This window comes from Anarrhichthys ocellatus, unplaced genomic scaffold, assembly GCF_004355925.1.
Source record: "Anarrhichthys ocellatus isolate YVR2014 unplaced genomic scaffold, GSC_Weel_1.0 scaffold3, whole genome shotgun sequence".
NCBI lineage: Eukaryota > Metazoa > Chordata > Actinopteri > Perciformes > Anarhichadidae > Anarrhichthys > Anarrhichthys ocellatus.
The window spans coordinates 17,220,978-17,248,414 of record NW_022280033.1 but is presented as its reverse complement, the minus strand read 5'-3'; the positions used below and the strand labels follow the sequence as shown (position 1 = coordinate 17,248,414).

General features: G+C 43.2%; 1 protein-coding gene across 1 annotated transcript in view; it reads left to right on the top strand.

The window, feature by feature from the left end:
- The window catches only part of adgra1b (adhesion G protein-coupled receptor A1b), a 148,565-nt gene that overhangs the window by 108,607 nt on the left and 12,521 nt on the right, over positions 1–27,437 (top strand). The window contains exons 15-17 of the mRNA XM_031877970.1: positions 6,957–7,084; positions 12,870–12,993; positions 24,696–24,841. Coding sequence (XP_031733830.1) covers positions 6,957–7,084; positions 12,870–12,993; positions 24,696–24,841 — 398 coding nt within the window. The remainder of the gene's footprint in view (positions 1–6,956; positions 7,085–12,869; positions 12,994–24,695; positions 24,842–27,437) is intronic.

Here is a 27,437-nt window from a genome sequence, read left to right as displayed (position 1 = left end):
AAAGTTTCAATGACCACAAACCTGCTAAACTGATGACATGATGGCACGCTGACGTTAACCAGCTCATTGGAACCGGTTTGGGCAGGCACCTTCAAAAGAATACTTGACAGCTGATTGGATGAACCATCTGTCAATCAAACTGTTGTCGAAGCCAGTCAAGAGAAGAGCGAAAAACATCTTTTAGAAGGAGAAAAGTCTTCAGTGCTGTTCTTTGCTCTTCAGGAGCATTAGTTACTGGAGAACTGTTGCATCACATCGCATTTGTTTTTGCTAGGTGCACCTAATAAACAGGAAACTGAGTATTAAATAAAGGATCTGAATGTAATAATGGATTCAGATCTGATAAAAAGCTATTGAAGCCCAGCCCTAGATGGAACATGTCGGTGTGTCAGGGAGCCGTAAACATCAGGCAGCCTGTGGTGCGATTAGGTATCTCCCAGTAGCCATGTGTTTCTTACCGTATGAGGGTGAAAGGAAGGAAAGAAAGAAAGAGATTAGAGTCATCCCAGTGTCTCCGTCCTATATTAAGAAACGATCTTCTCCCTGCATTCACATTTGCTGGTATTGATTCAGCAGACGTGTGTACTCGCCTCTCTTTGTTTCCGGTCGTAGAGGGGGGGGGGGATGTGTGGGTTGCCTACAGTGAATTATGAGCTTGTACTCTGTTTGCAACATTGAGTGGTGCACAAGGCCCATTTATTTTATTTTTTTCGACAGTCACGCTTTAAACATCTCCACAGAGCAGCGATTACAGTGTCTGTTGTATAGGAAGTGGAATCGCCTGAAGCAACACATACAACCCTTCTAATCTGAGGCTCTAGAGAAATTAATGCTAATGAAACAATGGCCCCCTTGATGTTTGAGGAGATAACTGCGCCACGACTGGTACGTCTGAGCCTCATGCGACGGCGCTGCTCATCGAGAGGGGCTTTGTCTTTCACGCCGAGGTTTCCTCATCAGCTCATAATGTTTGTTGATTTGATGGATGTGCGCATGATTCCACTGGTGATTGGATTACTCGTTTCACGGTGGGCCTTGTATGCCTCCGCTGCTGAACGTGGGGGTGGGGGGGGGATGCGACCGTATCTCAACGCCACAAGCTGAGTGGCGGCCGCAAGGGACAGCTGTAACACTGATGACCTGCATCAGTGGCGCGTGGCCATTTTCTCCGACCGTTGTCAAGTCCAGAGTTTATTCCGCCCCGCCTGCTGCCCCGTCTCTCTCTCTCTCTCTCTCTCTCTCTCTCTCTCTCTCTCTCTCTCCCTCTCTCTCTCCCTCTCTCTCTCTCTCACTCTCTTTCTCTCTCTCTCTCTCTCGCCCTCTCTCTCTCCCTCTCTCTCGCCCTCTCTCTCTCTCTCTCCCTCCGTCGCACGGTGCATGGGGCGAGCCAGAGTGGGTTTGATTTGCACACTCACTCCGGTTCTGTTGCGGCGCCCGCGCGGCCACTCAAGGATGATAAAATACAGTGCTGGATGGGAGCTGAGAGCCCGCAGGCTGTTCACTAGAGGATTTTAATTTTGTTTTCCTCTCCCTCCCTCTCCTCTCCTCTCTCTCCCACAATGTTTGCGCGTCCTTGCGTGCACCAATGCGATTACAACAGGGTGAAGGAGCACAATTGTGACGACATATGTCACAGATTGGCCCCGCGGCTACGACGGCGCCAATTAAACGAGACCCGCGATAATTTTGCAAGATTTTGCCTCCCGAAGGTTCTTGCAGTTCCCATCCAACAGCGCATTTGCCCCAATTTTATTTTGTAGTGCTGATAACCTTGCACCCACTGTGCCTGTGCGCCGAGATTATGGATCAAGTTTAATTGACTCTGGTAATCTGATTTTGGCATTGGGGGGGGGGGGGGGGGAGGGGGGGGGGGGGGAAGCCTGGATTAAAGTTGTAGCTACATCACAAACAGGGGATCAGGGGCCTGTTCAGCTGGAGACACTAGGGGAGACAATGGAGACATGTTCGGAGGTAACATGCCAGCGCTAATCCAGAATAGTCTAAACTAAGCTGCCCTGGGTGGTAATGAATTGAGTCGAGAGAGAGAGCGGTCACGTTGATAAAGTGGCCAGTGGTGTCGTGATGTAACACGATAGCAATAGCGATGATAACATGGAGCGGAGGAATCACATTTGAAGGTGGCTGCAACTGTCCCCATCTGAAGAGTACAACACGGAGTTGTTTAGAGCGCGCCGCGAGCTACGCCAACGGCCCATCAGTCTTCATGACAGCCGGGCCGACTAAAGGGAACTGCAACTTTACAGTCTGTGTCTGTTGCACAGCACTGAGAGGCCCATGCTTGACTTAAATGTATGGGAGTCGATGTAGAACTCAGATGTGGCAGCCTTCAAGAGACGCAGATATGAGAGCATCTGCACATGTTTTAAAGAAAATGATTTGGATACAATTCAGCCCAAGTAAGATCCCTCTGTTGTTAATGTGCTGCAGCAGTTTGCCCCACATCACCCCGGGAGCACAGACACTGCTTCTCAGAGCCGTGTGCACACTTTGTTCAGGGCACCCTGTCGTCCGCCTCACCCTTTTTTTTCTTTGGGCTAAAAGGGCCAGTCTCCCTTCATCCGTCTTCCCTTTTCTCTCTATTCTCTCACCACAGCTCTGCTCTGCTGTAAGGTCTTTTTTATTATTTTTTTCGTGTAACCTTTATTTGTCCAGGAGAGGGTTCTGCTGAGCACGCACGCTCTATTCCAGCTTTGCCCTTCTTCGCTTTCATAGTCCTCTGCTGTATATGCTGCCCCCGTAAAATGGAAGTTCCTCTATTGTTGGCCCGTGAGCAGCTGTTCAGCACCTCACACAAGGGTACGTCTGAAGTAGTTGTTGAAGAAGGTTTACTCATTCACTTTGAGCCACTTCTTCTCAAAGCGTTAGGCTCCTGCTGTGCTCCTTTGGCTGGTCTGGAAGCTGTCTGGTTTGTTTCCTAGTCACATAAAATTCTCTTGTATGTTTTCTGTGGTTCTGCTGGGTTTTTTTTCTATTCATTGTTTGGTCTATGAAATGTTAAAAAATGGTCAAAAATGGCACAATTTCTTAATAAGCCAGGATTTCACAATTTGCTTGTGAATTTGCTCGTTTTGTCCAATCAACAGTCGATAACACAAAGATATTGACTCTACAATGATGTAAAACTGAGAAAAGTAGTAAATAATCCAATTGGAGAATACTAGGAATACCATGGCATTGAAAAGCTGTCACAAAAGAAAGTTTGGGATTTTAATCTCCGCCAGGCCATTGACAGCTTACTCCTATTTACCAGCCGGTAGTTACCGCAAGTGATCCACAACTGCCTCATGATTCTTAATACCCAATTTGGTACCACGGTAAAAAATAAAACCCATGAACTTCAACAAACAATCCATTATTACTGTTTGCATGCTGATTTTTGCAAATTTATCATGAAAATACATCGTATAAAGATACTAATTTACCTTTGACCAATATTCATTTCAACAGAATGGAGCTTTAACGCATTCTAAAGTAGCTCGATGCAACCTCCGAATGTTAGCTGTTAGCTCCATGATTTAGCCAGGAGCAGCTAACAGCCAACGCTACTAGCTCTCGTCCTGCCAGTTTCATCACAGATTTGTTGTTCACAAAGTAGCATGATCAGGGGAATGTTCTATCGTCCCCTGGGACTTCTGGGCCCTGTTAGTCTCGAGCCCTGATCCTCAGATCGACTTGGTAATGAAGTATCGGTTCTCGTGACTTCCCTAAACCCGCCCTTCTCACAAAGCAATGCATTGACAGGATGATGGAGAGACTAGAAGACTGAAAAGATTGAAAAGATGGCAGACAGTGCTCTGAATTAATACAATTAAATGAAAGATAAAACTTGTGGTTCATTGTTTTTAAATGCAGTCTCTTAATGCAGATGTTTTTACAACTTTTGATGGCATTTAAAGTTTCAGTCTGTCAGTTTTTGTGCAGAGTGGATTGATTTCTTGGAAAATGAAAGTCAATTTAAAACTTTCTTAGCAACAAGGCACTGAGGCACGCGTATGGTTTTGTGAGTAACCACTTCTAAGATGCATGACGTCTTATGGATTTTGAGGAAAGCAGCTCAGCACAGCTGTAGGCTGCTGAGCTTTATTTGTTGGGGTGAGAAACGTTTAAAGACTCTGGAGGCGAGAGGCTGACATTCTCAGCCAACGTTATAAGCCCAGCGGTGATGATGATGATGTATCCCATGAGAGCGTTTGACTTCCTCGCTCACACCTAAAGACATTTAACTATGGCCGCCGTCACTCACCATGTGACAATTTAGCGTCACGGCTGAACCTCTCAATGTGTCTGAGCACGATGTAGTTTTTACCGATGCAGTTACTCATTCCCTCGGAAACGATTTGTCTTTGACCTTTGGTTGAGTTGCTGTTATTTTTTATGATCTAAACCCCTAAGTAGTGGTATTTGCTCTTAAAATATATAAATCAGCTTAGTGACTTAAAAGCTTCATTTCAGCAGGATTTCTTGCTGATGCTTCAGGCCTGGATTTCTTTTTCTTTTTTTGCGACATCAATTCATTGAGCTGTAATTAACACCAGCTTTCATTGTCCTTCCATGACATCGCTCCGGGGACAAGTACAAACTTAATAATTCCCTGTAAATCCGCAGCTACCAAATTATTTGAAGCTGTTTACAATTTTGGAATGTGTTTTCCATGTGCTTTCTCCCCCAAAAGCCCCCCCCCCCCTCACTGTCCTTTCCTTCTCTCTGACATTATTTTTTTTTTACTGTCTGTGTGCTACTGTGCTCCCAAATGAAGATACAGTTTATTGCTCAGGTTTAATTACAGGGTTCCTCCATCCCTCTCTTCTTGTCGTTATTTTTTAATTTTTATGGCCACGCTACAATCTGCAAACTCATGTCAGTGTTTCTAAAGATCGATGATTTTGTTCTCTTCTTCCACTACCTTTCAAAGTATTTCTTCAGAGATGTTATGGTTGGTAATAAAGCTGCTCCAATCAATGTTTTTATATTAGCAATGTATTAAATGACTACATGTCAGCTCTATGGTGTTGTAAGGCTTTGTTTGACACCCCTCAAACAGGTAGCTGTTTTCAGCTAACGGTCGTGACAAGCCCACTGTACGCTACCTGTTTAGCACCAAACAACAGACAACCAGGTGGTGAAGAAAGTGCAGCATTTAGCAGGTAAAGAGGCTCTAACGAATCAGAAGAGAGGGAATATTGGACTTACATTCATCAGGTGGACACAGGCACATCTCCAAATCAATGCTAATGTTCCCCTGTGTCTGCTGGATGTGTTTGCTACCACGTTTCCAAGGCTGTTGTTTTTTCCAGTTTAAAATAAATGGCAGTTTCATCTCCATCTCTGGTTGATATCTCACAGTAATGATTTGACCCATGACGGGCCAGAGCAGGTTTAACTGCCTGGCTGGGTTCCTCTCCAGGGCCTGTTGGTGCCATTCTGTCCGTGCTACTGTCATGGGTTAACTGGTTTCTTCCCAAAATCCAAGAGCAGCTCATTTTGCAGTTTACAATGATAACGCTGGCAGACTTATTGCTGAAAACCCTTATTCACTTTTGAAACAATGACTCCTTGGATTTCATGAGTTGACAAAAGCTGACTTCTCCTTACTAGCCGCTCATTTTACCGGCTTACATCGCAGTTGATGCCATGTTTTTAGATTTCGCCGGTAGCTAGCTCGCTAACTATGCTAACGTTAACGCCACGCGTTGGTTGAAAACGCACTCATCAGCTGTCCTGAACCTGTAAGCTAGTAGCAGCTTTCAGATAATGAATACCACCTCTTTGGAGCATATACTGCTGACCTGCTAGCTAAAGATCCCCTTAGCATGGGTCTATGAGGGTCTCTGAGCATTAAACGCACAGGAAAGGCTTTTTTAGATTCTCTGATGAGTGTTGGACTGAGTGTCTGTACCACACACTATCTTGCCCCCCCAAAACCTTTTATTTCATCTCGGGCCGCTACTTTACAACCGTGCTTATAAATGGTCAACTGAAGGTCAAGACCCCTCACGGGCCCCCGACAGGCTCATCAGCCCTCGGATAAACACGGAGAGAGAGAGAGAGAGAGAGAGAGAGACAACATCCCACTTGGCTACACACGGAGACAATGATGAAGTCAGACAGCGTGTGTGTGTGTCTGTCTGTGTGCGTGTGTGTGTGGATCACTCTCTCTGACACACACTCGCACTGAGCTGGCGGGGTTATGGAGATAAGGTGCGCTTTATTTAGCGACGTCAACACGATGGAGCCTAAATCGTGACATCACTGCCGGCTCCACACGGAGATGCCGAGCGGGTGTACAGATTTTACAGCGGCTTGTTTTGTCTCTTAATACAACAGAGATAAAGCTTTTAGAGACAGCGTTAAAATGGGAAAAGGTGTCTCTCCTTTGAGAGTTTTGAGCTGTAGCTGTCAGAATGCGTGCTGAAGGAGTTGGAAGAAGAATAAATTACAAAGCAAATGGACTCTGACGTTGATAAGGTTTTAATAAGCGTCTCTGAACAATGTGTCTTTTACAGACACAAGAAGCGACTTAACTTTGTTTTGATTTTTTCTTTTTGTCTTTTGGCCTGGCTGCTATCCATCTTTGTTTTGCTTTTCATCTCAGCAGACAGGGAAGATTATGCTATTGTTGCACAAGAGTGTCGGCTAAATGCCTGAAACACGAAATGTAAATGCAGGGGGAAGAATATTCTTCTCCTTGACAGGGTTGTTGCTCTTTTATGCTGATTTGGACAGCGTTCTAGCTCGGGATACGTTCCCCCGACATCCATTTGTGTTTTTCCGTTTGCTCTGCTTATATGCGCGGGGAGCTCATCGCCTCTGTCTTCGGCTGTCAGGAATGCTGTCACTGCTGAGGCCTAGTTCTTGCTCACTGATTATTCTTTATGATACTGTATTTTATAATGTCTCCTTCCTCCCCCCCCGCTCCTGTCTTTTTCTTGCCTTAGGATCTGAAGAAGGTGCTGTCTTTCCCCCCGTACCCTGGGGAGTTTCTGCACCCGGTCGTGTATGCCTGCACGGCGGTCATGTTGCTCTGCCTCTTCGCCTCCATCATCACGTACATAGTGCACCACAGGTAAGAAGCAGGCGCCGACTCTATAAACTTCACACAATGGCCATTGACTTCCTTTCCACATGCGGACACTCGGGCGGACGCGTCTGTAATCTCCCACCTTCATGGTTTTGCAGTTTGTTTTTTTAGTTCCCGCGTGTGAGTCACATGCTTCAGGGCTGGCATAAAGCCCTGCCGCCTGTCTGACTAAGAGGATCTAAAACACATGCGCAGACGTGTGCGCGTGTTTCAGACAGTCATAGCATGCTTCTAATGGATTCCTACGGGGCATTCAGGCCACCTTTACTATTCCATATGGAGGCGAAGACCGAGGATGAGCCGTGTGGCTCCTCCGGTTTTTGCACTGTGGCATCCGTCCGCCGTTATTAAAGCAACGGGAGCCTGACTGGCGTTTTATTTCCGCACAGCAATTCATCATCTGTTTTTATTGTCGAGCATCACTCACTTTATCACGTCCGTGGCATTAATGCTCTGTTATTGTAATAGCTCTGCATCCATTTTGATACGTAGGAAATGTCTCAAATGTCCCATTTTCAAAAAAAAAAAAAACGCAAGAACAATATTTTATTTACAGAATAACACAGTTAACTCAGACAGATATATCTGCTTTTATTGATGTTTTATTGAATCCAAGCAAAGCAAACGCTTACAAAACCGTGTGAATGCACAGCAGCACATTGCGGTTTGCATCCGTTTGTGACACCTGGGACAGAGACAGGGTGCGTCCTTCTGCAGTCAGACGGAGATGACAGCATCTGGGGCTCCAAACAGCAGCATCGCTTACTGTCGTCTGGCACTGCAGTATTGACTGGAGAGAAAAAACAAAAAACTGCAACACAGACAGGAGCAATTTCAAAATGGCAGAAGATTGAGATTTGTGATTCAAGTCGAATGTAAACTGGGTATCAGGATGTTTGTGCAGAATTGGTGTATTATTAAAAACAACAATAATAATGATACACAACCATGATCCGTAGGGTTTAAAGACATTTTGATAGGAATGAGGTGAAAACTTTAATCAAGGGCCTTTTTTCAAAAAGAAATGGTGGTAATGCACCACTCCATTTGTGATGGAAAAAACACAAATTCTCCAAAAAAATCTTCCTTTTAAAATGAATCTTTGAATAAACATGGATGCTAAACCACAGTGGTTGCCAATGCTGATACATAATACTGGAGAGACATGAAAGTGCTGTCTTAAAATGTATTTTATTAGACTTGGTAGGAATATCTTACAAATAAGGAACAAGATTACAGATCTACTAAAATAAGATTCAGCATTTGAACTTGCACCCCATAAGTCACATTGGAATCGGACATTTCTGAAAAATAATATATACATATATATTTAGGCCTACATGTATGATGCAGTGGTGCTTTTTTCAGTTTTTGCCACATGTATAAATATTACTTTCAGAGCAGACTGTATGTTTGCATGCACATCAGTATCCCATTCTTACCGTATTATATGGAACATAGTTATTCATATCCCTGTATACATGAACACAGCAATAAAAAGGAGTTTGCATGCATCCTTTATTCTCCAGCTAGCATGTCCACGTTCTTTTAAAAGCGGGTTGACGTGTACACATGGGTAAAGCGTAACCTGGATACTCCAAAATACGACACGTGTGCGTGTAAACGCACTCATTCGTCACAAAGTGCTTCTCAGAGCAAAAAAAACGCATTCATTCCAGTTGAAACCAGAACGAGAACAAGCCCATATTTAAGACATAAGGCCGGAGCTTTCACGGTGTCTGTCACACTCGAGGGGTTCCCTCTCAGTGACGCTCACATTAGCGGAAAGCCAACACCTCCTCGCCCTCCACACCTCCCCCCAGGCACTCCCCAGCACTGAAACACATCTCTGTTTAGCAACACTTTGGTTATGTAGTATCACTCCAGCTGACTGACAGTATCCCAGCTGCGAAGCGCACGGGACTGCGTGTTAAATGGGCAGAATGCGAGGGAGGCTGTTCGAGAATTTGTCACTTTCTCCCCTCAGTTAACAGACGCACGCACACGTGCATAAATACATGCGTACAGGATGTGCTGTTGGTTCTGTCTCTGCCAGCGAGATAAGCCAAGATAAAAATCTGATCTGGGATTAGGGCTGCAATGCTGATGTGTGATGTGTTTGCCTCGTAAAAAACATGATGGTGGATTTCATCCCACTCCTCCTTTGAACCCCAAATCCTTTGAACCCAATTGACACGATTTGTGTCAAGTGTTCCCGGAGTTCTAGCACCGATGTCACGCACACGCTGATGGAATCAGAGGGAGTCGGTCTTTCCAAGTGGTCGTTGATGTTCCACGACAATAAGCGTCCATCAATCCACGGAGAATTCATATTGAAAGGAGGTTTCTTCAGATCACCTCACAGTTATCAAACTGATGACTTTTTCTTCCATTAAAAAAAAGCCATGCAGTTGATTGTTGTCTGGAGACGGAATGGTTGCAATTTTCTTCTGATTCCCAAGTCTTATTTGCTGATTCACAATTTCTTTCTAAGAACTATAATACACAGCGAGGCTCCAGATCATCCTTCCCGAAGTCAGTATAAACACTAATACATTCTAAACGTTATCCTTTTGCTTTCATCTGTTTGTTTTCATAAATACAATAAATGATGTAATTTCAGCCTCTTAAAGCTAGTGTTGGAAATGTAAACAGCTTCCTTCACTTATATCTATTTTACATTGCTGTGAAAACATCTCCTTCAACCAACTGTATTTATACACCTTTCTGGCCAAAAATTACATTTCGCAAGATTACATTTGAGCACATCATGACAGCGTTACAATTTACCTTGCTTTTTGATACTCTACTCTACTTATAGCTTGAACGCATCACAATCAAGTCAATGCAACCTTTGTACATCAGCTGTGAGCTCCGTGATAAACAGGACTGTGCTAGAGAGACACTCCATGCTGTCGGCACTGTGATTACTCTTGAGAGGCATGATGGGAATGAATAACAACACGATAAGATTCTGATTAAGTTAGTTGTTCCAAATGTTCTTAAGGTTGTCCCCCCCGCCGGTTATTTTGGACTTGAAGTTGTGACAAATTGCAAGCTTTATGCCTTCTTCACTCACGCCAAAGAACTTCTACGCCGACGACATGTTGTGTGTGTGGATGTGACCTTACTGTCTGTGCTGTTGCATGCCGAGGTAAAACGTGTGTAAAAGTAACCGGATATACGAGACATCTTTATTGTTATTATGGTTACAGGAACTGTAAGCAGCTGATACAGCATGACTTCCCCATGGTCCAGATTTACCAAAATATAAAGACATACTGCGTAGGCTAAAAAAAGATGCAGGCCCAGGTGCAACACTACGCTTTCTGTTTACAGCCAAAGCATGATGGGAATCTTGATGGAGGAAATCTTTAATTACTTGTAATTGATCCCATAAGAATGAGAAAAACAATAGGAGTGAAAAAAAGTTGTGTTATTGTTATAAGGATGAGTGTCATGTGCCTGTAATTAAAGGAAGTAAAAGCAGCGCAGAGTAATGGGGTTAATAATGCCTATCAACCAGAGTGTCGCCTGATTATGTTTACAGAAAAGAAATGCACATAAAGACAGTTAATACTGTCGTGTAGAGCTAGGGGCGATAGTTCAGTTCTGTCATTTATCAGCTTCTAGTGGAATCATAATGACAATATGAACATGTTTGTTTACATATTTTCCTTCCAAATTAATGATTCAAAAGCAGCAAAATAAAGATACTTAAAAGCTGCTCTAATCAACAGCAGAAGGCAGCTGTTTTCTGTGAAAAGCACACTGTACAACACCTGCTCAGCGCCCAACCTCAGACAAGCGGCTTGCCAGTAAACATAGTGGAACACTTTGCAGCTAAAGAGTCAGATATTTCCCTCAGGAGTGGGTGGAGACCAAAACAGAACTAAAAACATCGGACTTACATTTGGCAAGTCTGCAGGTACATGACTCTGAGTTGATGGTAATCCTGTGGTAAAGGGGTAAAGACCAGTAAAGTAAAGTAGGAATACAACAGTTATTATTATGTCATTGTTGTGTTTACAGCTTGCCGCAGGCCTCAAGCGGCTGTTTAAACTATATGTTGTTTTTTGTGACTTGCCACTGATTTCAGCCATAGAGCCCAGCCCTATTGCTGCCAGGATGCTCCCTTTCCTCCATCATAATTAGCATGAAACCACTTCCATTCCTCCATTTAACAGCCCTGCTACCTATGTTTTATGGGACGAATCAGCATGTTTGGAACATGTCTTCCGCCAATGAAACACACCTACCCATTGTATATTGTCATATCCTACCACAGCTTTATTGTAACTTACAGTTGGCTCAGCAGTGGGTGCAGGGGTGAGAGAGCAGATGCAGAGAGGACAGTTTTATCCCCCTCCCCTACTTACCTTCTGGGAGATGGGGAACTGGAGGGATGCCAGGTTAATGTACTTGACCCAATGAAATCCCACAGCAGAGCCTATGAAAACCCCCTTCCATGGAGGCCAGGAGCCGGCCTGATTTATGGCCTCCTTGCTGGATGGAGTTCAGCACTTGGAACCGTGGCAGAGGCATCGACAGCAGCAGCTTTAGCCCTCCTCCCTCCCCTCACACGGAGCAGCCCCAGACACGCCTCATAGCTCACTGCCGAGCCACCGCTTCATCTACAGTTGGCTCACGTGCAGCCGGGGCTCCGCTCCTCCATTTTGGGGAGCGGAGATTTCCATCACAAGGTTATATCATTTCAAATGGTGACAAGGCTGTGGCTGTATGGACGAAAAGGAGGGAGCTGACACACACGGAAAGTCATTAAAAGAATGGATGGTCCGCTAATTCACACAGTACGACAAAGATGTTGGTGTTGTCATGACCTGTTCAGCCGGTTTTCTAACAGCTGGGGTGGAAAATGGTAATGTGTGTTAAGTGGCCTGCCCGAGACTCTGTTTTCACTTTCACTGGGTACTCGTAGAGTTTGACCTTTTAAAAAGTCGTGGATGTTAAAACAGATTCTTTCTTTTTTGTTATGTCAGGAAAAACCTTCCAGTTCACACTTTACCCCCGTAAATCTGCCACGGGGGCAAAATAAGAAAATGTATCTTTATTAAAGTCAACCTTAAATTAGTAAATTGGGGCCACAGACTCATCGGCCTAATGTTACATGTTCTCACTGCTCCTGAGTTGTGTTTGTTCTACAATGTTCCCGCTGTTTCACAATGCCATCGTTTACAGTTAGTCATCAAGAGCGAACGCGGTTAGACCGTGCAGTGATTGATGACATGGTACCCAATTAAACTTTATGAGTTGATGGCAAACATTCTGTCTCTCTCTCTCTGTTGTGTAGTCTGTCAGACTTAAAACCTTGTGTTGCCCAAAATAAACAAAAGAGGTTTTTATACAATATCAATATCAACCTGTCTGAGTTAGATAATATATGTTGACCCAACTTGAAACTATTGAATGTGAATCATTGCTTTTCAAAGTTGAGCCAAGGTTGAAATGTTTTCAGAAAGTATTCTATTATTCAGCACATGTATTGGCAGTGAAGTATGTAATGGCTTGTTTGCACGAGCAGCATTCCCCAGGCTCCCCTTTGGTTGTTAATCTATATGGCAGTATAGCAAGGTAAAAGAAAAGGGCAATTTATGCAGACCTTGCAAAAAACCGGCTCAAATCACACTTGAAGTGACTGATGGGCACTATACCTTGAAAAATGAATCTCAGGGAGATGATGAAACACAAAACACTGTGGGGTTCTGGTATTTACCTGCTAATTCTTTTGATTCTTGGTCTCTTTTGGCAGCGCAATCCGCATCAGTCGGAAGGGATGGCATATGCTTCTCAACTTCTGTTTCCACACGGCTCTGACCTTTGCTGTGTTTGCCGGCGGCATCAATCGAATCAAATACCCCATCATCTGTCAAGCAGTAAGTGCATTCCCTTTTCATTCATCCCCCTCTCAAAGCTTGTCTGAAAATTGATTATGAAGGTTTATTCAGGTGTCGGCAACCAGAGAGTGCAGTATGTGGACGTATAGTAGGTCGGCTTTATGTGTTTTTTCATGCTTCAGCTGCATGTATGCTCCAGTCAGTCACATAGTAAAGTGTTGATACAATGAGGCCTGATCATTCAGGCCTTCCCATCATGAATGCACTCACTCTCTGTCCCTCTATTGTCTGTGTCCACTCTTGTTGCCTGGGGTTAGCTGTGGGCTTCAAATGTTGTATTATTTTTCCGGACATTTTGGAAAGTGGCTGTATATACACAACATTTTCTGGTCATTAGAATTCCACATAAATGTGTTTTTTCCATGGAAGTTTAGTTACCACACCGATGTTCATGAAATGACAGTATCACAGGTATTATGGCATGTTTATTTTAAGGCACAGTTTGGGGTTTAACAATTGTCACACTCATGAACAGGTTTTGTCAGTAGGTGGGCAAAAAAGAGACAGTGGTGTTCCAATAACTGTTGGATTGATTACCACAAGATTCATGGTCCCCAGAGGATGAACCCCACTGGCTTTTCCTCTAGGTCCACCAGCATGTCAATGTCTTCAGCTATCCTGTGAAATATCTTAACATCTACTAGAATCTGGTCAGACATTCATAGTTCCCAGAGAATGTATCCTAATGACTTTATTTTTGCGCTAATCATCAGGTCAAAAACTATAATTTTCCAATACTTTGGTTTGTGGTTAAATACAAAACTAATCACATTCCCATTAGCATCATTTATACTTTGTGTTTACGGGCTAAATAGCAAATGCTAGCATGCTAACACGCCCAACTAAGACGGTGAAGATGCTAAACATCAACGTGTTAGCATTGTCATTGTGAGCCTATGCTCAGAGTAGCATTTAGCTCAAAGCACCGCTGTGTACAGACTCATAGAGCCGTCACCGTGGCTGTTAGCTTTTCCTCTTATTTAAGATGATCTTGTCTGTGTGGACATTCGGTTGTCTCTCATTTGGTTGCAGATTAACACTACATGAATAGACGGAGGGGAAAAGGATTGTTGTCTGAAGTCTTTCTGGGTCGTCATACATACAGTATCATCTACTAGTGCATGAGATGATGGCTATAGGGAAGCCAACCCCATCTTGTGACGCGGCAGCACGTCCCTGCAGTTGGTCTTTCTGACCCTTTGTAATTGGTGTGTGGTGGTCACATGGGTGGTGCCTCCATCTCTGCAGCCCGCAGTTATGAATGAGTGAGCGAGGCTTGTGGGGGGGGGGAGATTTGGGATGTCAGGACAGATTTGGCAAGAAAGACAAATGCTTTCTTGCCTGCTGGCCCCTCGCTATTTTTAGGATGTTATACATCAAGAATGCAGGTGGGAGAAGGAGGAAACCTTCATAAATACAGAATGTAACATTGTAAAGGAACTGGGGGGGAGAAATAGGAGATTCTTGTTATATTGACCAGGGTGTTATTTGGAGTGTATTGCTGATGGAAATGATTCTGAAGAGACAGATAAGAGATCATACGTATGTTTGAGGTTGTCGAGTAATATGTTACTATTTGGTTGTTAAGCTTTATGGTCCCGGTGGTTTTCCCATCCAATTGATTGATAGCTGGACCTGTTCAGGTTGTGAGCATGAAACATCACCTAGAGCAGAGCATGCTCCACTGTCAGCTCACCTCAGCAGGGGGGCATTTACCGTATGTAGCCGCGAAGAGATTGATGTACACTTCTTTTTCCACTTTTGACTCTCCCGTTACAACCGCCTCCATCAACGGGCCATGTTCGCTCCCTTTATCGCGAGCCGCAGCGCTGCTTGGGGACTCTAGATGCCTCTCCCGCTGTCACAAGCACTTTAGGTGGCCCCTTATTCCACTGTGTAAAGACCCCGCCTCTACGTGCTGAAATGCAGAGCGTCGTATTTCATGCCTGAGCTGCAGAAGCACGAGGCTCGGTGACAGGGGAGTCCTTAAGAGGTCTGCACTCGCGTCGCCATCTGCCTTCCTCCACAGCTGTATAGCTGATGCAAAAAACTGGTGTTTGTCACCAATTGCAGCTTCCGTCACTCACCGGCTCCCTGCCGTTTACCGTCACCTTCATAACTTTACCATATGTAGTCACTATATGACTCTTTACTCTACTCGACAGTCATGCTGAGGATGTTCATACTCGACCTTTTGTCACTTAAGGCCCACTTCTGATTGTTAAAAAAAAATTATAATAAGAAAAAAAAGGATAAAAAAATAAGCTGGCTGTAAATATGTGTTATGCAACTGTCGGCTGTAATGACCAAAATAAATATTCTGCTTACCCTCACCCATCACTGCCTGCCGTTATGAATCCAAATTGAATGTAGTCAGGGTCATATTTCCTCACCACACGCTTTGGAGCTCAGAGTTGTCTCCCACATCACTTTTTTGTGTGTAAAACTGATCCGTTTTGTGTTGCTGCTCTAGCGTCTTTAGCCTCCATAATGTGATGTATTCCAGACATGTACATATCATCATGCAGTAACTGTCAATATACATGAATATTTGAACATACTTTACACGATCATCCAGCCCATGTATATCCATCCAGTATTTATTCCTTTTCACTTTAGTTAATGTTTTCAACTTACAGAAACACTTACCTTTGTAGTTTTATTACGCCGTTACTACGTAGCGCCCACTTCCCCCTCAGGTAGACGCTGTTAGCTCTGTCCGTGCTGTTAGCACCGTTAGCTGCGAGCTAGGTGTTGCCATGTTGAGAGCCGTTGAGAGGCAATAGAAATTCTCTTGTATATACAGTAAATCTCGTATAAAGCACCTCTTATATGCAGAGGACAAAGAATAGATCAATTAAACCTCAACCACATTCTTTGGAAATGTAGACACAGTTTTTGCCAACTTCCATCAAGCACACACTCTGACCAACAGAGATCGCTCCTCTAGCTACTGCGACCCACAAACTAATGACGGACTGTCAATCTCCCCAAATCCCATTTGATTACAGTCGCAAAGATTTGAATGTTTTACAAGATAACTGAACAATTAAAACTGGGACACAAATGAATGTGTTGTGTTTTTCTTATCACACTGCGTCTCTCAACCTCCAATCATTTGTTTGGAGGCAGCCAAAACACCACTTTGACAAATCATCACCGTCTTAGTTGATCCGGCGAAATTGTTAACAAACTGTTGCTTACTCACACATTCAGCAGTTACAAAGAAACGATTTTAATTCATTTAGAGTTCTGTTGTGTCCACCCTATGTTGTGTCCTTTAGCTCTGTTTTTGGTCTCTACCAGCTTCTGAGGGAAACATCTGTCTCTTTAGCAGCTAAAGGCTCCACTGTTTTTCCTTTATTGATGAATCTATTTGACAGGGACAATACATGGATGCATTGTTACATTTAAATAAAGTGCAACCGCTGCAATGTATGTAGGACTTCTAGCCGTAGCTACTTTGCAGACCTGGTGCCTGGTCAGGCTTTCACCAGCTAGTCGCTAAGTCGCTGTCCGGTGCTGAGCGGGTAGTGTGCAATGATTTGTTGCTTGTAACAAAGACCGAAAGCATCGCTATGAAAGCGGTGAGAGTGAACCAGAACAATACATGTTGTAGATTGAACAGCTGAACTCCATAAATCCAAGGGGAGCTGCAGGTGATAATTATCTGTAGGTTCATCACTACGAGTTACACCTTTCACATTCTCACATTGATTTAACATTGTTATTATAATAAATATGGACTCATGCAGATTTATTGTTTTATTGACCAGCAGTAAGATATTATTAAGAACAACATTCAGGTTTTCGTTATGTCACTCTAGCAGGTTTACGTCATTGTTTATTTGCTCCTGAATACGTCTAGATTTTTAGAAATAGAGAAGTCCACTAACGTACTAACATTTACATTTTATTTAACATGGCAACCCAAAGGTTTTAAATGCTAACCATTATGATGTATAAAACATTAATAAATGATGTATTAACCATGAATACAGCCACAAACCTTTCGTAAAGTATGCCTTATTCCAAACTGAAGTCCACCTCCTGCAGTGTGAGAGCAGGTGTTGTAGACTTTGTCGGCCCTGCTGCTGCTGCTCTTTAATTTAATATTTCAGTCATTTATCTAATTTTATCCCAGGGCCTCTGAATGTTTCTCGCTGCTCCTCCTTTACCCGATCACTGCTAACAGGACAACTCTCCACAGATTTGGGCAGGAGCCCAGATCGTCTGCTGCTCCGCTGGGAGGGAGGCGGACCCCCACCAGACACAATTTGGGATAATTACAGGATTGCATGAAGAGCTGCGTGATCGCACATTCAAATGCACTCGTACACGCGCTGCCTGCTGAAGTTCTCTCCCCAATCCCCCCCCGCCCACACACACACACATTGCACCCCCTTTCCCTCCTCCCAGGGGGACACATAAGTACACGCTCTCCCTCCGACAGAGGGAACTTCAAGGAGCTCTGAAACTAGCTTTGGCAGCTCTCGCCGCACTTCAAGCATGCACTCCCCCCACCCAGTCCTCCGCCCCTCAACCCTCCCCTCCTCCCTCCACCATCTCCACCTGCATCCCATACTCATCCTCCCGCTCCCCCATCTGTATGCCACTCTTCAGTGTTGCAGCCGCCTCCCCGACCCACCGTGCCACTGCCGCTATGCAGCATCCGATGTCTTTACGGCCTCAAAGTCAAAGTCGCCTCTGATCTCAATTTCTATCTTTTCTTCCGTCGCGGCTCATTTTGTCGTCGATTCGTGCTGCACCCCGGCTGTCACGCTACGTCCCCCTATTTGCTTGCATCGAGCTGCAGAACACACAGTGCATCCTCGTTTCCCCTCGCCTCACCTCGTCTTACCTCGGACCGTCAAATTTTGGATGAGACATCTCAGTTGATTGTTCAGGGAGTGTGTGACCAGCGTCAAATAACCTATTAATTTAGCAAAGAACTTGGTGAAGGATGTGACCTAGATCTGAGGTTACATCCAACTGTCAGCTTAAAGATGCTTTACAGAGGATTTCCTCATTAGTGTGCCACTGTGAAATTAGTTGTGACGGCAAAGGCTGGCACAACTAATAAAAGAAGAAAAATACATTACAGTATCTGCTTTGTACTTCCATTGGGCCCAATTTGAGTGTTCCTGAGCTCATTTCCCCACTTGTGAAATGCTTCCGGCAGACTGGTTACTTATGCATCCAAAACAGTAGGGAGGCAATATAATGAATATGCCCAGAGAAGATGGCATGGAGGGACCTTTGAATTTAACTTAAATTGTTAAAACAAGTTATCTGACAGCGTCTTCACAGAAAATGCTAAAAAGGTTGCCATTCTTAACTAGACAAGTGCACTCCGTTGAGAGCAGATCTCCGCCCTCTCCCCTCCAAAACAAAGAAGATTTGAATCTCACTCAGTTGTCCCTCCCGGGCACCCTTACAGTCAAGATGGTGTCCACAGTAACAAAAATCAGATTCATTCATCTGGTATCATGCGTATCTTTAGCGGAACATAACATATCGGGTGTGGAATTAATCTGCGGACACTCAGGTTCAAAAGACGACCAAACATTTCTATGGATGTCGGTGTCTGAGCCACGACAAAGGCCAAAATGTGGCCTGCAACAGACTAGGTAAGGCTTGTTAGTGGCCAAGCCGATTGCCAGAAATGGCTTTGGCTTCTGATGCAGCTGTTCACCTGCGGACCCTACCGGCCAGCTGAGAAGTCAGCAGTCAATGACGGTATACAACAGTCGATAAAACGTGTCTTTCAAAAATGGTCACCGCAACCATGCGAGGTCCCTAAGACCACAGTTACAACTGAATATCAGGCAGATTGGTCGAGTAGTAAGCCTAGCATGGACAGACAGAAAGATACACACACACACACACACACACACGAGCGAACACTGCAGAAAATGATGTCAGTAAAGTCAGCTACACGCATCAATAACTGAATGATGGAGTGAATTACTCCCTGCTTAAATAACAACACGTCCAGAGCAAACAATGGGTTTGTTTTGTCCTGAAGGCGATCAGACCGATAGAGTTACAGTCTCACCCGGAGCTCACTATCTGCCTCCTTCTGTTTTGTACCACAACTGTCAGTGGTGGTTTTTGTTCTGGTGTCTTACTGTGACGTGTTGGCGGGTGCTGACATCCTCTCTTTGTACTGTTTTACACTCTTTTTAGACTTTTATTGATGTTGTGTGACAAGTTGTCACACAGCGTCTCATAGTTCATATTGTACCATGTAAAATAGAGTAGATTTACACACAATGTAATGAGACTTCTCAGTAAATCATTGTAAATTCACATTTTCTTCTCCCACTGAAACACCTTTGTCTTTGTCTTGCTATATTAAGTCATACATTGCAGTTGACAAATACACATATTACTACGTGATCATACAGTTTAACCAACACCTCTCTAAAACCTTTTCAATTAAAAAATGATAACAGTCCTGAAGGTAGGAATGTGGCGAGGCCAGATTTTTGGATCGTTGTCCCGGTGACGATAGAATATCTCCCTGATGATGCCACTTTGTGAACAGCAAATCCGTGTTGACATCGACGGGAGGAGAGCCATTAAGAGCTAGTTAGCTGTTAGCATCTGTGGGCAGCACAGTCCTGCTTGGCTGACGGCGACTGACATGAGGTGTGCATTGAGTTACGTTGCGATGCGTTCAAGCAAAAATGAGCATTGGGCGAAGTTAAATTATAACGGTGTCAGGATGTGGTCAAATGCAATCTTGAATAATGTTTGTTTTTGGGGAGGAACTTGAGGAGGATCATCAGAGATTAATTATTAATTCAAAACCAGCATGCAAACGGTAGTGAAGGCGTACATGTTGAAGTACATGGGATTTATTGTTCTGTTTGTGTTTTGTACCGTGGTATCGAGTCCCAGTGAGGACGTCACTGGGACTGGTATCCACTACTACATTCTGATACCGTTAGATCGTATGTAGGATTTATTGCAAGACGGCTGTAATAGATTGCATTTGGTTTTAGGTGTACCTAATAAACTGGCTGGATTATTTCTTAATCTGAGACTGTAAATCTTTACATTGATTTATAAAGACTAGCGCACAGTGAGCCTACAGTCCATACTTTGGTGTGTTTGCAGCGTACCTGTAACAGAAAGGTGCACAGCGAGCCTGCTGTGCTGACTCCTCATTACTTTCACCTTTCGCATTAAATCACATTCTCTGTGACTTGACTTGTATCAAACATGACACCTCATGTCTCGTCTTCATCTTGTCACATCTGTTGCTCTTTTACTCAAATGACCATGAAGGAGCACGTAGCCTAAAAGCACTTCGAAGCTAACTACGGCTAATAAGTTGACTGTATGATGCGATACAGTCGAGGTGAGGGAGTCAAGGCCGTAAACGGAGACAGAGACACGTTGGAGTGTGCTAGCTTTAGCTCGTTCTAGTGACCTCATACGTCTGTATGCAAAATACAGACTTTTCTTTTCGGCTGTCACAATTTAATGAGTCTAAATCAAACCACATAATTATAATGCAATTACAGTGTAATGCTTCATGACTACACTCATAAGCATGTGAAGTGTTATGGATGCTCTTGACTAGTTATCCATAACTAGAGGTTGACTGATGAGGCTTAAAATACAGTGACTTCCTGTACTCGCGTATTAATACACACCTCAACAATCCACTATAGTAAGGACTCATAGTCTGCTTTTATGGCCCCTGCAGTCTGATTGTATGTGTTAAGTACAGTGACGTGCATATCGACATATCTATAATAGCGCATGCTTTATCATATTGTTTCATTGTTGCCGGCAAGTAGAGTGTAATGCATTTTCATGCATTTAAAATAATCCATGCTGCATCATAAGTGATTATGGTAACGCTTTCTATGAGGTCGATAATGCACTATAAACATACTTGTAGTGCATTACAATCTGCCCACAGCACTGTTTAATTCTATTTCTAAACACTCATAGATATTCATAATGCTGCATAACAATAATCACAACTCATCATACATCATTTTATAATGACTTATATGGTCAATCATCATCATTTTTCATGATTGCTGGTCACTCAGTGAGATTATAGTGCTTTATACATCACAGTTATATTACATAAATGTATTTGTATAATGCATTATAGTTAGTGTCAGTGGTCATTGTGTGCTTTAAATACAAATATTTTGTTTGTTCTTGCATGTACTTAGAATTAGATTTAGAATAACTTATAATACCATTATAATGCATCATGACAGTGATTATTATTACGCATTATTAAAAGTTTATGTTTTATAACGATCGGAATTATAATACATTGTGATTCTTGCAAAAAAAAAAGGCCAACAATTATGAAGTGTTACGGTACTTGAAAGTCATTATAACATGCGTTGTGACATGTGTTGTGCTTATATAAAAACACAGTGCTGTACGCAGATTAAAATGCATTATAAGTATGTTTTTAATTCATCATGGAAAGTATCACCATGACGATTATGCAAGAATAGCCAATACCATCCATAAGATACTTCAACTCATAATTCATTGCAATGTCATAATGTGCCATGACTGTTGACAGCAGACAGCATTATGTGTGTTAATGCGTGTAGCCATGAAGCATTATGAATATGCATTATAATTCACTATGAATTCCCCCTTAATGCTTCTGTGTGGGTGTGCAGTTTGATTCATTTAAGGCGTCATCGTCAGCCCTCCTGAGTGATTACAAAGAGGGAGTCTGAGGTGACAGAAGCTCTGACTTTTCCCAGCTCTCATTTTCCAGCTCCCCGTTAGTGTTAACTGCATGGTGATTGTGCTGCTCACTGATCCGATCACTGGCTCAAATCATGTATTTACCCACAAAGGGACATCCGGAGAAAAGCACACAGCAACTATCAAGACCAATAGTTCAAACGGGACTGTGTTTATCAGACTGTCCTCATCAACATATCCATGCGCTGATTCATTATAGGTCTTATGTTCACATGCTCACCGTAACCAAAAAAAAAGGTAAATGATTTGTTCTTTACTATGGTTTTGGAGAAACCAACATTGTAGGTGTAGGTGAGAGACAGGATGTGAACAGTGTCAAAGATGCTTGGCTCATCTCCAATCCAAGAGATTTTGCTTCAAAGAGAGAACAGTCATTATTCACACACGCCTACAAGAGGATTTGTGTCAAGAAAATGTAAACATAGGTGGTTTCCAGCTCATAAACAAATGACCGATGTGGTAGTTTCTCTGGTGACATCCGTGGCTGACGTCGTCTGAGATGGCAAGCTGCTGTTCCTGTTCGATTTCCCAGTTGCAGTCCTGGTGGATGATCTGGTTTTGGGTTTGGCATCATTATTTGGTTGCTTACTAGTCTGAGATCAGTGAGTGTGCTCATCTTTGGATTTTGGAGAGTCTTATGCAGTGTTGTTGCAATAGGGGGGAGGGGGGGTCTCTTTTTAAACAAACTATGATTTTTATTCAACTTGCTGGTCGAAACCAAAAGTGTCAGCTGGTGAGTTGAGAAGTCTTGCTGCTAAACGGACAGTTTCTCCCACATACTCAAGATTTGACCAGCTGCTGTCACAGTGTGTGAATCACAAGATGTCATGAAAACCCATCTTGTCAGGCTTCAAGTAATGCGCTTTATGTGCGGACCAATCAGCGTCCTGTAGGAAGCTACTGGCAGCTACAGGCGTGGTTTAGATGTGTGACGCGACGACACAGAGAGCCGACTGTTCGTTCAAAACAACATTGGCGGCTCCTAAAGAGGTTAGCGTAGCGGCAATAGCATTGGTTACATCATAACTGGTTTTCTTCATTGATAGAAGAGCAAAGGACGCCACTGAAGGCTTTACGCGATGGAAAAGATGTTTTTGCTCTTCTCCAGACGTAATATCTAGAAACAGATTCTGCATTTATATGGAAAATCTCTACGATTTTTCAATCGCGGTTGAGCGTGATTTAGTTGAACTCAGGTAAACAGCCCGTGTGGGGAGCAAAAGAGGCAGGACACACTGGCCGAAATGCAATCTGGGAACCCATCCGCTATCGTCTGACGGTGGCGAAAGCTCGTGAACTGACTACTTGCGACGTCTCTCCACCTCCGGTCTCGTATCTCAAGTTGCTAATCGGACTGTAGTGCACGAAAAAGGAAGTCTTGGCCCAGATAATTGCTTTCTACACAGGAACCCCAGAAATACAGCCCGTCGCCCCCAGAGGCTTATCCGTCGCCAGACCACCAGCCGATGGGTTCAGAGATTGCTCCCGACTGGCTTCGACATGAGTTTGATTGACAGATGGTACATCCAATCAACTGCCAAGTATTCTTTTTGAAAGTGCCTGCGCTTTTCCCAACAGTTTCCAATGAGGGCTTCTCAGATGGTTCTCTGTAACAAACCATCTGGCGCGTCAGGTTACATCTTGACTGAGGATGTCCAAAAACCTGACTGTCTAGAATAATTAATAGAACTCATACAGGGGTCCCTGAAATCATACTTATACACGCCTCCAAGGTGCATCTATACTGCATTACAGTATAGTATTGCATAGTAGTACTGAACATGCTTGACAACTAATGTACAATTGTGCGGTCTGTATTAGCTATTAAAGAGAAGTGCTAGATTGACAGCATGCTTTAATAATGCAATTTGACTTCCTGCATTAAGGGTAAGTTCTTGTTTCTTTATCAGGAACTTAATCAGCCAGTTGTGTTCAATGTGCCCCCCCCCCCACACACACATACACACACACACACCTTCACCATCTCTGATAATTTGAGAACTCCTCCTCTCCCCCTTATTTCCATTTTGCAAACACACGTCCTCCCCGTCTGCTCTTGGCACTAATGAAGCTCTGACTCCGCAGCAGTGATTGACTTCCCACCCGCTCTTTGCTCTCTATAACCAGCTCAAGGACATTTCCAATTAGCATCTGGACTCTGGTACACTAGCTTCAGTCCCTAGGCCTACCAGGCTGGCGAGAAGCCATTTGATTGGGTGTCTCAGGTTGTCACCTCATGAACAGACTGACTGGGTGGAGAAAAGGCTCAGCGTATTCTAATTCTCTCTCTCTCTCTCTCTCTCTCTCTCTCTCTCTCTCTCTTGCTCTCTCTTTCTCTTGCTCTCTCATAACTCTCTGCTCTTTCTATGAGCTGGCAAAGCCTTTAAACAAAGTTAGATCAGTTCCCCCATCCAAACATAATTCATGAATATTAAAGCGAGGAAGAGAAGAGGTACGTACGCTGCGCATTTCGGAACACAATCACGCCCTGGTAGTTGTCAACGTGACTATCATTTATATTCAGATTTGTTATTCGCAGTGCACACCCCCGTGTCCTCTAACTCAACTGATAAGGAGCTGCTCGGTATCCAACAGTATAACCTCGCCGTAATGCTCTTATCCCAAAACAACCTTGATGATTCAGAAGCACTTTTTGAACATTTCTTGTATCATTGTCTTTTAGCGAAGGATAAGACAAAGCAGGCAGGTCTCTACAGAGACACCCTTGGAGTGACATTGATGATGGGTATTTTTTTGAGAGAGGAGTGGCAGCTCCCCCCTGAACATCTTCGCTTTGAGTCACAGGAATATAATCAAGTCTGACATTTTCCAGAGAGACACAGTGTACAGTATATGGAAAAAGTTCAGAGACGTCAAATAAATAACTTGACGCGTCCTCTTTCACCCTACGTCAGGTCGGGGTGGTGCTGCACTACTCGTCCCTGTCGACCATGCTGTGGCTCGGGGTGACGGCCAGGAACATTTACAAGCAGGTGACCAAGAAGCCTCCGCAGAGCCAAGATGGTGACCCGCCTCCGCCCCCTAAACAGCCCCTGTTGAGGTAAGCAGAAATGTCCTCGCAAAACCTCTTCAACCCTGACTGCCTCGAGACGGAGGAGTAAACAAACTCCTTTATATATGTGCATGCTTTTGATCTTTCTGGCTCTGTTCTTGCTGCTTTCTGTGTGTGTATATCTTCAGAGGCCAAGGACTGGTTAACTGTGCAATTATTTGCTTTGCTATTTCATTTTTTCTTTCTTTTCTTTTGTCATTTCATTACCTGACTGAAACTGTGAGAAGTCTTGTACAATCACTGGCTGTACCCGGCCCAGCTTGAATGAATGATTTTAAGCTGTGGTGGAAGTACTCGGATCCTTTACTTAAGTAAAAGTGCCAATACAACAATTCTTGGTAAAGCAAATTCTGCAGACTATGCAACTATTATTATGAAATTGTTGATGCATCAATGTGTAAGTAGTACTTTACTGTTGCAGCTGCTCGGCTAGGTTTGCAATAGCTTTACGTAGTGTAGTCCAGTGGGTCGGGCCTCCTCTGAAGATACATCTGAGGGGGTCGCACAATGATCAGTGGGGGAGGAAAGAAGAAAAAGCAGAGGGAACCACTCGCTTAATTTATATTTGATGTGTATTTTTAATGTAAAATCTTAACCTGAAAACAAATGTATTGGAGTAAAAAGTCAAATATTTTGCCTCTTAAATGTTGTGAAGCAGAGGTATAAAGTAAATTAAATACTTTTAACAGGAGCAGCTGCCATGATGTAAATGTGACAGATTTATAGCCTTACAGGCTAATTTTCATCTTCAGGCGCTGGCAGGTTGATGGCATTAAAAGAAAACATACAAGATAAAAGCACACTGACAATGAGTAGAACAATTGCATTTGATTGTCCAATAACCACCGGTCTTTAAATCCTTAGTTCTGTGGGTTCAGTGTTCCAGGAATGTGATGGCCAACAGGAAAAGGCTGACTGTCCAAAGGTACTTTGTCGATGTGGTATTTTTAAATTCATTGAGCGGGGTAGGGGCCACACCATGACAAATGTTATAGATAGATAGATAGATAGATAGATGTATACTTTATTCATCCCCAGGGGGAAATTTGTTTGTAGCAGCAGCAAACGAAGTTACAGAGTAAACATCTTATACACAAGTAAAATATCTACAAATTTGATCATGTTTGAGAAGTTTAAGCCGTGCTTATTAAGTGTTTCAACTGATTTGATTTGAATGTGGTCCTACTTGTCTGCGTCCAGCTGGTAACACAGGAGTTCATGTGTGGGAGAATCGTGGCATTGATGTACAACTTTGAGGCCTTTGAGTTTCTTTATTTCTAATTGCAAATGTCCAAATGAATGTGGCTTAAGTGAACTGAGTAATTAATCATATGTGTGTTTGTAAGGTCGATTTGTCCTTCTCCCGTCCAAGTGTGCAGAAGTGTGTGTATTGAGTATTCGTGCGTATGTATATTGATTTATGCTAGTTTATGTATTTTCTCGGGTGTTTGCTGGCTCATGTTTCCTTTTAGACGGCAACAATAGCTTTACACAGATGAGTTATTGCATCGTTTATCTGCAGAGACATCCACGTTTGCATTCTTTCAAGTCTCTGGCTTTGTTCACTCTGTAGTCACATAGCTGTCAGGTCTTCCTATTTATACCGTTGTGGCTCTCCTTTTGGATTTTTTCCCACATTTGCTCATGTTAAGAAATTGCATTTTTAACCTGAGTCACTGTCAGCCATGAGGAAACAAGCTTAGGTTTTACATGATAATGATAATGATAATAACTCACTTATTGTGAAATGCCAGAGATTATGAAGCCAAGATAATTTCTCTTAATCAGTCAAACTTGTGTTCTGAGACCTATTTAGCTCATACTCACCTGTTGCAGGTGATATTCAAGCTGTTAACTGCTGCAAAGCAACAATAACTCTGACAAAGGGAGTTGCATAAGACTGACAAGCAGCAGTCAGTTAACTTCATATGAATAAGAATGAATGTCTTTAAGTATTTTCCTTTCTTTCCTCACTGGGCTTGTCTGGTCATTCAACTATTTAGTGATTATCATTAAAGTACAAAACAGTCTACCTAAATCCATTTAAATAGAGCAACAGTTGGGTCAGAGGGAACTATAGAGGATTGCCTTGCAGCTGTTTTAATCTCATTAACCTAAGCATTGCCATCATCATTATCTGTGGCTTTCTATGCTCCTGCCCAAAGTCCCAACCAGGTGTACCTGTACTTGAAATTGTATTAATTGTTAGAAAATACAAATTATGATATAATAAAAAAAAGAAACTGTATATCCTAATAAGAGTACATATTTAGGAAGAATTAGGTACAGTAATTGTATCGTCATGGTAAGAAACACAGCTATGATAGGCTAACTGCACGTTACACACCTCTCACAAATGTGACTCAGCTGGAACACCTTAAGGCCATGCTGTTGCATGAACACTAGTTAGCAAGCGAGCAGAGAAGTCCCTATAATTACCTAAAGGTCATGGATAAAAAAGTAAGGGATAAACACTTAGTTTAAAGTAATAGATGAATAGATAAACACTATTAGCTAAAAGCAATAGATAAACACTGTTAGCTTACAGTAATAGATAAACACTGTTAGCTTACAGTAATAGATA